Source organism: Cyclopterus lumpus, chromosome 12, assembly GCF_009769545.1.
Source record: "Cyclopterus lumpus isolate fCycLum1 chromosome 12, fCycLum1.pri, whole genome shotgun sequence".
NCBI lineage: Eukaryota > Metazoa > Chordata > Actinopteri > Perciformes > Cyclopteridae > Cyclopterus > Cyclopterus lumpus.
This window is the reverse complement of record NC_046977.1, coordinates 20,660,606-20,672,754: the sequence shown is the minus strand read 5'-3', so window position 1 is coordinate 20,672,754 and position 12,149 is coordinate 20,660,606. Positions and strand designations below refer to the sequence as shown.

The 12,149-nt window shown below is 44.6% G+C and overlaps 1 protein-coding gene across 1 annotated transcript in view; it reads right to left on the bottom strand.

Annotated features, from left to right (window-relative positions):
• Positions 1-12,149, bottom strand: part of wdr91 (WD repeat domain 91) — a 34,754-nt gene that overhangs the window by 5,804 nt on the left and 16,801 nt on the right. The window contains exons 9-13 of the mRNA XM_034546391.1: positions 5,507-5,700; positions 5,265-5,319; positions 5,040-5,135; positions 4,365-4,459; positions 1,861-2,014 (exon numbers count right to left, since the gene is read on the bottom strand). Of these exons, the coding sequence (XP_034402282.1) occupies positions 1,861-2,014; positions 4,365-4,459; positions 5,040-5,135; positions 5,265-5,319; positions 5,507-5,700 (594 nt within the window). The remainder of the gene's footprint in view (positions 1-1,860; positions 2,015-4,364; positions 4,460-5,039; positions 5,136-5,264; positions 5,320-5,506; positions 5,701-12,149) is intronic.

The window sequence follows — 12,149 nt, the reverse complement described above, 5'->3', positions numbered from 1 at the left end:
TCACACACTGAGGGGAGGAGCTAAGGTTCTACCTGACCATCAGTAGTAACTAACATTCACACACTGAGGGGAGGAGCTAAGGTTCCACCTGTCCATCAGTAGTAACTAACATTCACACACTGAGGGGAGGAGCTAAGGTTCCACCTGTCCATCAGTAGTAACTAACATTCACACACTGAGGGGAGGAGCTAAGGTTCCACCTGTCCATCAGTAGTAACTAACATTCACACACCGTAGAACAGCTACGGGAGACATTTGGGGTTAAGTGTCTTGCCCAAGGACACATGGACATGAACTAGTGGAAACGGGGATCGAACCGCCGAGCCTCTGATTGAAGGACGACCCTGCTCACCACTGAGCCACAGTCACCCCATAATTGGCCGCTATGGCCCCCGCTAAACACGCAAGAACCCAAGCACTAAATGTTCTCCCAATGTTCACTTCAAAAATGCAGCTCAATGCTAAAACTGAGACCCTATTTCTATGAGCATCTTTCCTGCTCGGCCCTGGAAATGACATCTTACACATTGTTTATTTGCCGCTTCCTCTTTCCACAATGGAGCGCTGGAGAGCACGCACTACATGATGACTACAACCTCTTACACACTGCAAGAGGAACCTTTTCAGCCGTGCACAGTGGAAAAGCTAATATATAAGATCATATTAAGACGACCAGATAGCAATATACACTAGTTGGCAGAAAATGTGTCACAGTGGGACATTTAGCTGGCAGCCCACGCACAGATCAATACCTTGTGTTTAGTGTACACCTGTATGCAGGAGATCCAAAGAGAGACACTCAACAAAGATAGGTCTAATATTTTACATGATGGCATAGGCTACCGTCTATTTAAGTAATCATTTGTTTTTTAGGCCTATATCAGAGCAAATTTGATGTTATTACTGCACATTTTGTAGGTATTCGGTTTGTCCTTGAAGTCCGGTTTCTGTTCTGCTCTCGACATGCCAGGTGAAGTTTGTAATGTGCCAGTGAATTAACCCAAAAGTTAGAAAGGAAGAAAAGAAAGCAGGCGACATACTAAAGAGGCATAATGCATGTACCCAGTGACATGAATGCAAACAAGGCATTTCATTGGTCAAAAGCACATCTGGCATTCTATTGGTTGGGGCTTATGGCACAAAGGGAGATGGAAGCATACAGTTTGAGGCTATTTGAGTGGGAGGACATGCTTTTGAGCTAAGCATGACAAAATATGAATGTAAAGTCAAGGATTCATGCTCTCAAATTGAAAGGCTATGCTCTTGAATAAAGATTGGAAAATGTAATAAATCCATATTTATTACAATTCTAAAAATACATTGAAAACATAATTATTAATTTTTTTAAACTTTCAACACCTGGACAAAAAATGCCCCTATCAGTCAGGCTTTATTCATAACTACAAGTTCTAATACCCTCTTGACCTTTATTATTAATTTGCTATGAAGACTCCCACAACAGCGCTACATAATGCTTCAGGCCGAAAGAAAGTGTGTTTACAGGTATTGTGGAGTCCGCCTGCATATGTATGTATATGAGCAAAGCCTTTTGTGTCTCCAGATGGAGCTGTGTGAAGTCTGTTAAGTGTCCTCAAGTAATGTCACAAAAACTACAAATCTGAAAATGAAAAAAGCTCAGGTTGTTTAGTTATCATTAGGCAGACGTTGTTGACAAGGCAGAATAAAAAAGGCAATACAAATCTTTGAAGCTGTGGTTTGGTAAATGGACTATAGCATCTTTCTTTAGATGTATTTGTATACATGTATATTCACATTGACTCTCCAAGGTGAAATGTGCAGACTGGAGCAGGCTGAGTACTAACTAGCTGAATAACTCGGACTGAACCAGCTGGTGAATACCTGCTGTTTGACCGTCTTGGTGTCCCAGAGCAGCAGCTGTCCAGACACCGGGACAGGAAGCCGAGGGGCAGAGTCCACACTTCCAGGTCGACTGAGAGCTGCAGCCGAACAGACAAACGAAGAACCGCTGGGGCTGCAGGCCAACGACAGGATCCTAAGAGACAGGGCAGGGACACAACAACAACAAACATTATTCATTGCTACTTGCTAAACTCAAGCAAGTGTTTTTTAAGTCTCCGGTTTATTCAAAAGTTCAAGTATATAACTCCTTCCAAAACAGCATTATTAGATGGAATCAAAATCAGAAATACGGTATTGCCATGAAACCTGGAACAGACATTCATGTACCTCATAGGATGAATAGTCTTGACTTTATGTTCATGTACATTTTAGTATTTATTCAAACTTTGGTTTTTGACCCCAAAAACCTGCAACCTATGTAACCTGCACCACAAAGCCTCGTATTAAAAAACAGATTAAGCTCTACTTTGATAGAATTAGGAAACACTCGCATGCTAAACTAAAATAGTGAATATGGTAAATATTACACCCACTAAACAAGGCTATGGACTCTGTAGGGAAGGGGTCTCAAACTGTCAGTCCCCTTTTGCATAAGGCGGATGCCGATGTTGCAGTTGTATACGCCAAACCAGGAAAGCTATTCACAGTATCTGATGATATTCTAAATCCAGCAATATATCTCTATTGACAAACACAGTGCAAAGTAACGGGGTAGCAAGTGACATTCATGATCACTTCCGCTCTGTGGAGCTTGACGAAGCACACGCAAACCCGACAATGCTCAGCTCGCCATTTTCCAATTAAAAAAACTTGGATATTCTCTAAAATTAAAGATTAAGATGAAAGATTATGAGAAAGGTAATGCAGCCGGGAAGATTGCCCTTCTACGTCAAACCTCCTCGACCTGCAGGCCGGGTTTTTGGTCCTGGAGCACTTCTGACCCCTGATACAGGGGAGGCCACATCAGCAATGGAACAACGGGGATGGCAGCATGGCCGGCAGGTAGAGAGCCTCCCATGTTGGCCCGTACATGTTCTACATGTGTCGGCGGCTTTGTGTTGGTCACATGTTGTACAGACACGGTCACATGTTGTACAGACACGGTCACATGTTGTACAGACAGTCACATGTTGTACAGACACGGTCACGTGTTGTACAGACACGGTCACGTGTTGTACAGACACGGTCACATGTTGTACAGACACGGTCACATGTTGTACAGACACGGTCACATGTTGTACAGACACGGTCACGTGTTGTACAGACACGGTCACGTGTTGTACAGACACGGTCACATGTTGTACAGACACGGTCACATGTTGTAGAGACACTGTCACATGTTGTACAGACACGGTCACATGTTGTAGAGACACTGTCACATGTTGTACAGACACGGTCACATGTTGTAGAGACACTGTCACATGTTGTACAGACACGGTCACATGTTGTAGAGACAGTCACATGTTGTACAGACACTGTCACATGTTGTACAGACACGGTCACATGTTGTAGAGACACTGTCACATGTTGTACAGACACGGTCACATGTTGTAGAGACAGTCACATGTTGTACAGACATGGTCACATGTTGTACAGACACGGTCACATGTTGTAGAGACACTGTCACATGTTGTACAGACACGGTCACATGTTGTAGAGACAGTCACATGTTGTACAGACACTGTCACATGTTGTACAGACACGGTCACATGTTGTAGAGACAGTCACATGTTGTACAGACATGGTCACATGTTGTACAGACACGGTCACATGTTGTACAGACACTGTCACATGTTGTACAGACACGGTCACATGTTGTAGAGACACTGTCACATGTTGTACAGACATGGTCACATGTTGTACAGACACGGTCACATGTTGTAGAGACACTGTCACATGTTGTACAGACATGGTCACATGTTGTACAGACACGGTCACATGTTGTACAGACAGTCACATGTTGTACAGACATGGTCACATGTTGTACAGACACGGTCACATGTTGTACAGACAGTCACATGTTGTACAGACAGTCACATGTTGTACAGACATGGTCACATGTTGTACAGACACGGTCACATGTTGTACAGACACGGTCACATGTTGTAGAGACACGGTCACATGTTGTACAGACACGGTCACATGTTGTACAGACACGGTCACATGTTGTACAGACAGTCACATGTTGTACAGACATGGTCACATGTACAGTGGCCATGGCGTCTGTACAGCATCATAACCAACGCTCCTGTTTCTGGGGTCATTGTGTTCGTGCTACAGAGCTTTCTTGTTGAAGATAAGTCCGTTTGGTGGAGCAGTTGTTGATCCTAAAATGTTTTGGTTGCATTGGTGCATTTGGCCTGTGGGGCGGAGCTGCACGGCTGACTCTTTGGAAAAGGTTACCTCAATGTAGAGAAACGTGTGTAAACAATTGTTTTACAACAAACTGTAAGACAGTACAGTGGACAGACAGTCAGGTTTACCGTGGATGAGTTTCATCGATGTTCATCTCGTATAGATTCTTCTTGGCGTCCGTGTCGTACAGCCGCACCGTGCCAACGCCGCTGCCTAGCAACAACTGAGCACACAGAGTTTCATTAACTGACATACTGGGACGCTAAGCTTCACTGTATGCCTTACAACAGTAGTACTCCATGCCTTAGCCTAAACCAAGAACTCTAAAATATAGTCAGAACATGGGAGGTCATTCCCATAATGTGATTTTGTCATGATCCCCAGTACACTTATTAGTGTATCTTACATATAGGGTAGTTCTACTCATGACGTTCTTCAGTTTTATGCATAACATCTTGTTACATGGTATTTGTAGTCATATCATTTAACTTTCTGGCCGTGCATGTGTCGGTGCCATGCTGTTATGAATCTGTATTCTTTTGTCCAGGATATCCTTCTTTTTATTTTTGTGCATTGTATACATTTGGACGTGCATTTAAAATACGTTTAAAGACAAAAAATCACCAAGCAATCATTTTCATGAATTGTAGAATGTGTCACAACATTCCTGTTTTTACATTCACTTTAGTAATTGCCTAAGCACAGCAGTTAATTGATGACTGAATGTAATCATTTATCAGGTTCAAAGTACAAATAGAAATCTGATTGATGCTGTCAATGTTAATATGCAGTCTTGTTCATACCAGCCGGTCTGGCTTGGTGGCCCACTCCAGAGACAGCAGAGCAGACTTGGACATGATGGTGGCTTTGGTCTGCATGATGGGATTGAAGGACCACACCTGAGGAAGAGAAGGATGAAGGCCTTATCCTTTCATTTATTTTGTATGCATTTCAATTAGTGATATCCAATACTATGCATGTTTATTCTATGTTTGTACAACCCCAAAAGATAATTGACGCAGCTTCACCTTGATGACTCCGTCTACATCCAAACTGGCAACCCGGCGACCAGAACAGTCAACCCTGGTAAACAGAAAGTTTTGTTTTTTATCTTGTTTGATCTTTATGTGACTTTAAAAGCCAGTCAAGTCCACCTGCTGTTAACAGTCATTTTCTCATATGGTTGTCAACCGATAACCAGTTCAGGAACCAAGCAGAATGATATATCTGTGAGATGCTGTGATGAGGAAGGGGTGTGTGGAAGGCAGACCTGCAGTGCATGATGGAGGAGTGGTGTTCTCCGTACTCCTCCTGGCCGAGTTTGATGAAAGGCTGTTCCATTGAAAGACCTCCTCCCTCGGCTCCTCCTCTGCAGCTTCTGCTGTACGAGCAGGGGTCAGGAGGTTCGCTGGAGGCCTCAGCAAGGAGCTCTCCCTCTCCTGTCTCCCCTTTCTTCTCTGGTATCTAAAGATGACGAACAGAAGGATGCCGTCACTGTACATTACATTACATGCCATTTAGCTGACACTTTTATCCAAAGCGACTTACAATAAGTGCATTCAACCATGAGTCCAAACTCAGAACAACAAGAAAGTACAATTTCTTCACTAAAGTTGAACTACAAAGTGCTATCAGTAAGAGACATTTAAGTGCTGCTAAAGTGCTACTACGGCGCTACCTTCCCTATTCAAGGTATAGTCGAAAAAGATGTGTTTTTAGTTTGTAGAGACTTTCTGCTGTCCTGATGTCAATGGGGAGCTCGTTCCACCAATGAGGAGCCAGCACAGCAAACAGTTGTGATTTTGTTGAGTGTTTAGCTCGAAGTGAAGGAGCTACAAGCTGATTGGCAGAAGCCGAGTGAAGTGAACGGGCTGGGGTGTGAGGTTAGACCATGTCCTGGGTGTGAGGTTAAGCCATGTCCTGGATGTACGGTTTGACCATGTCCTGGGTGTGAGGTTAGACCATGTCCTGGGTGTGAGGTTAGACCATGTCCTGGGTGTGAAGTTAGACCATGTCCTGGGTGTGAGGTTAGACCATGTCCTGGGTGTGAAGTTAGACCATGTCCTGGGTGTGAAGTTAGACCATGTCCTGGGTGTGAAGTTAGACCATGTCCTGGGTGTGAGGTTAGACCATGTCCTGGATGTGAGGTTAGACCATGTCCTGGGTGTACGGTTAGACCATGTCCTGGGTGTGAAGTTAGACCATGTCCTGGGTGTGAGGTTAGACCATGTCCTGGGTGTGAAGTTAGACCATGTCCTGGGTGTGAAGTTAGACCATGTCCTGGGTGTGAGGTTAGACCATGTCCTGGGTGTGAAGTTAGACCATGTCCTGGGTGTGAAGTTAGACCATGTCCTGGGTGTGAGGTTAGACCATGTCATGGGTGTGAGGGTAGACCATGTCCTGGGTGTGAGGTTAGACCATGTCCTGGGTGTGAGGTTAGACCATGTCCTGGGTGTGAGGTTAGACCATGTCCTGGGTGAAGTTAGACCATGTCCTGGGTGTGAGGTTAGATCATGTTCTGGGTGTGAGGTTAGATCATGTCCTGGGTGTGAGGTTAGACCATGTCCTGATGTGAGGTTAGACCATGTTCTGGTGTGAGGTTAGACCATGTCCTGGATGTGAGGTTAGACCATGTCCTGGATGTGAGGTTAGACCATGTCCTGGTGTGAGGTTAGACCATGTCCTGGATGTGAGGTTAGACCATGTCCTGGATGTGAGGTTAGACCATGTCCTGGGTGTAGGGTTAGGCCATGTCCTGGGTGTGAGGTTAGGCCATGTCCTGGATGTGAGGTTAGACCATGTCCTGGGTGTGAGGTTAGACCATGTCCTGGATGTGAAGTTAGGCCATGTCCTGGATGTGAGGTTAGACCATGTCCTGGTGTGAGGTTAGACCATGTCGTGGATGTGAGGTTAGACCATGTCCTGGGTGTGAGGTTAGACCATGTCCTGGATGTGAGGTTAGACCATGTCCTGGGTGTGAAGTTAGACCATGTCCTGGATGTGAGGTTAGACCATGTCCTGGGTGTGAAGTTAGACCATGTCCTGGATGTGAGGTTAGACCATGTCCTGGGTGTGAGGTTAGACCATGTCCTGGGTGTGAGGTTAGACCATGTCCTGGGTGTGAGGTTAGACCATGTCCTGGGTGAAGTTAGACCATGTCCTGGGTGTGAGGTTAGACCATGTCCTGGATGTGAGGTTAGACCATGTCCTGGGTGTGAGGTTAGACCATGTCCTGGATGTGAGGTTAGACCATGTCCTGGGTGTAGGGTTAGGCCATGTCCTGGGTGTGAGGTTAGACCATGTCCTGGATGTGAGGTTAGACCATGTCCTGGATGTGAGGTTAGACCATGTACTGGGTGTGAGGTTAGACCATGTCCTGGGTGTGAGGTTAGACCATGTCCTGGTGTGAGGTTAGACCATGTCCTGGGTGTGAGGTTAGACCATGTTCTGGATGTGAGGTTAGACCATGTCCTGGATGTAGACTGGACCCGATTTGTTCGCAGCACGGTAGGCAAGTACCAATGTTTTGAAGCGGATGCTGTAAATGGAATAACTGTCAAGTCACAGCAATAATTTACACAACACCTTAACTTCAAACAAAATGGAGCTTGGCTAACCGTTTCCTCCTCCTCAAAGTCTTTATGCTGAGCTAAGCAAATCATTTTGCCATCCAAGATGGCAGCCTATGTGTTGCTCTCTCTATCACTTGTTTGTATATTAATTGTTCTGCTCTCCCTATCTTGTTCCATTTTTCCAGGGAGGAACTTTTGAACATCTGACACTCTAAAGCTCTTTAACTAAACATGACATCATTCACCCATTCACACACATTCATACACTGATGGGAGGAGCTAAGGTTCCACCTGTCCATCAGCAGTAACTAACATTCACACATTCACACACTGATGGGAGGAGCTAAGGTTCCACCTGTCCATCAGTAGTAACTAACATTCAAACACCGTAGAACAGCTACAGGAGACGTTTAGGGTTAAGTGTCTTCCCCAAGGACACATGGACATGGGCTAGTGGAGCCGGGGATCGAACCGCCAATCCTCTGATTAAAGGACAACCCTACTCACCACTGAGCCAACAACACCGTAACTTCAAAAGTCAAAAGGTCACCTGCCCAATCTTTTCAAGTTGAGCTTTTAATTGGATAAGCAGCAGTTCTAATAGGGGCTACCAAGAGATGCAGATGAGCGGTCCCGTCAACACATCTGGGCCTTTGAGTCAACACAATGGATGAGGTGCTGCTTCTCAACACATCCATCACAGACTTGTGCAGGTCCACCGCCCTGTGCTTCACTAAAACCTGGTTTGGTAAGCATATGCCGGACACTTGACTCCATCTGCTGTAACTCGTCTATTGGGAAAAGCAAGAGGAGGCAGACTCTGCTTCTACGTAAACAAAGTTTGGTGTTTAGATTCCACAAGATCATTTTCAGTCCTCAACCAAATCTTTTTTTCATGATCTTAAAACCATTTCATTCACCACGGGAGTTCTCCTTGTTTATTTTGGTCGGTGTTTTCATCTCTTTTTTGCAGATGATGTATTGGCTCCTTCAGAACTTGACCATCGGGTTGCCCTGGGGTGAAGTGGTAAGGACGAGTCAGTACCTCCACGTCTGAGGCCCTAAAATGCACACTCCACCTTGGGAGTGATTCACTGCCCTAAGTGAGGGAGTTCAAGTATCTTGGGGTTCATGAGTGAGGGTAACAAGGACCGTGAGATTGACAGGCAGTTTGTTGCGGCGTCAGCACTGCTGGTGGGCGTTGTACCGGGCCGTTGTGGTGAAGAGGAGATCTGAACCGGAAGGCAAAGCAGTCCATCTATTTTTCAACCATCACTTAAGTCATGAGCTTTGGGGAGTGACCTAAAGAATGAAATGGCTGAAATTAGCTTCCTTCGTAGGGCGGGAGGGCTCAGGAGGAGAGCCACTGCTCCTTTGCGCCAAAAGAGGCCAAATCAGGTGATTTAGAGGCACATCCAACTGGTAAGAGGCCCCGGAGTTAACCAGAACACGTTGGAGAGATCACATACCTCGTCTGACCTGGAAAGGGGCGTCTGGATGATTCCTTAGCCGGTGTCCTGGCCCCGGATTAACAGAAGTAATGGGTGGATGGATGGACCTAATTCTTTTATTCCCTACCTGTGTACATAACAGTCCTGTCGATCCGTAACCTTTATTTGTGTAGCTTTGTTGTCCTTGTTCCGAGATGTAATCTATTTCTGTGTAAGTATATTAAGAGAGATGCAACAAAACTGATTACAATTCCTTGTAAGGGTACACCTACTTTGCATGAAAATCTGATTGTGATGAATACACTGAGCACCTATCTCTTCTCTCTCTACTTATGGATGAATTTACAGCTCTCCATTGCACCTTATTAACTCTGCTTCCTCCCCGGAGTCTTTGTGACTTCACGTCTCATAGGGTCCATTGGACCTGGAGGTGTCTGATGTCTGGTGAACCGGTCTCGCGTTGGCCCTGCTGATGCGCCCCGCCCCCCCTCCTCTATACCTCCTTCTGTTTCATGGATTGGAGTTCCATTCATACATTGTCATATTCATGGAATGTGTTTATTTCCGAGCCAGTGCAGAGCAGCTAATACGGGAGTAATTTGATCTCTTTTCTTAGTTTTTGTGAGTACACGAGCTGCAGCATTCTGGATCGACTGGAGGGATTTAAGAGACTTATTAGAGCAGCCTGATAATAAGGAGTTGCAGTAATCTAGTCTGGAAGTAACAAACGTGTGAACCAGCTTTTCTGCATCTTTTTGAGACAAGATGTGCCTGATTTTTGAAATATTACGTAGATGAAAAAATGCAGTCCTTGAGATTTGCTTAACTTGGAGTTAAAGGACACATCCCGGTCAAAGATAACTAGAGATTATTTACAGTGGTGTTGGATGCCAGGGCAATGCCATCTACAGAAACCACATCACCAGATAATTGATCTCTGAGGTGTTCAGGGCCCAGTAAAATAACTTCAGTTTTGTCTGAGTTTAACATCAGGAAGTTGCAGGTCATCCATGTTTTTATGTCTTTAAGACATTCTTGAATTTTAGCGAGCTGGTTGGTCTCCTCTGGTTTGATCAATAGATATAATTGAGTATCGTCTGCATAGCAATGAAAGTTTATGGAGTGTTTCCTGATAATGTTGCCCAAAGGAAGCATATATAAAGGTAAATAAAATTGGTCCAAGCACAGAACCTTGTGGAACTCCGTGATTAATGTTGGTGGTCATTGAGGCTTCATTGTTTACAAATACAAATTGAGATCGATCTGATAAATATGATTTAAACCAACTAAGTGCGGTACCTGAAATGCCAATCGACTGATCCAGTCTCTGTAATAGGATGTCATGATCAATGGTGTCGAACGCAGCACTAAGGTCTAATAATACCAGTACGGAGATGAGTCCTTTATCAGCACTAAGGTCTAACAAGACCAGTACAGAGATGAGTCCTTTATCAGCACTAATGTCTAATAATACCAGGACAGAGATGAGTCCTTTATCAGCACTAAGGTCTAACAAGACCAGTACAGAGATGAGTCCTTTATCTGATGCATTAGGAGGTCATTTGTAATTTTCACCAGTGCTGTCTCTGTGCTGTGGTGTTTTCTAAATCTTGACTGAAACTCCTCAAATAAACTATTCTGATGTAGAAAGTCACACAACTGATTTGCAACTACTTTCTCAAGGATCTTAGAGAGGAAGGGAAGGTTAGAGATCGGTCTGTAGTTAGCCAACACCTCTGGATTAAGAGTGGGCTTCTTCAGGAGAGGTTTAATTACAGCTACTTTGAAGGAATGTGGTACATGCCCTGTTAGCAAAGACACATTAACAATATCCAGCAGAGAGGTGCCAATTAAAGGCAACACGTCTTTAAGCAGCCTCGTTGGGATGGGGTCTAAGAGACAGGTAGACGGTTTAGAAGTAGAAACCGTTGAAGACAATTGGTCTAGGTTAATGGGAGAAAAGCCATCCAAATATACACCAGGGCATACAGCCGTTTCCAAGGCCACTCCTCTTGATGACAGATAGGCAGTAGTTGAGGGCAAGAGATCATCAATCTTGCCTCTAATAGTTAAAATCTTTTCATTGAAGAAGTTCATGAAGTCATTTCTACTGAGGTCTATAGGAATACACGGCTCCACAGAGCTGTGACTCTCTGTCAGCCTGGCTACAGTGCTAAAGAGAACCCTGGGGTTGTTCTTATTTTTCTCTATTACTGATGAGTAATAGGCTGCTCTGGCATTACGGAGAGCCTTTTTATATGTTTTAAGACTATCTCTCCAAACTAAGCGTGATTCTTCCAGATTGGTGGAACGCCATATGCTTTGGAGCTTTGGTGAAGTTTGCTTTAGGTCGCGGGTCTGAGGGTTATACCAGGGAGCAAACCTCCTTTGCCTCACTGTCTTCTTCTTCAGTGGGGCTATCGAGTCTAGTGTCATTCTCAGTGAGCCTGTAGCACTATCGACAATATGATCAATCTGGGACGGACTAAAGTTAGCACAGGAGTCCTCCGTCACATTGAGACGTGGTATTGAATCAAATGCAGAAGGAATCTCTTCTTTAAATTTAGCTACAGCACTGTCAGTTAGACATCTGGTGTAGAAACTTTGGACTAACGGTGTACACTCCGGGAGTATAAACTCAAAAGTTATGAGGTAATGGTCTGACAGAAGAGGGTTCTGTGGGAAGACCTCCAAATGCTCAATGTCAATGCCATATGCAAGAACAAGGTCGAGGGTGTGGCCAAAGCAGTGAGTGGGTTTCTGTACTCTGACAGAAGCCAATCGAGTCCAACAATGAGATAAATGCAGCACTAAGGCAATCATTATCAACATCTACATGAATATTAAAATCTCCTACAATAATAACCGTATCAGTTTTAAGGACTAAACT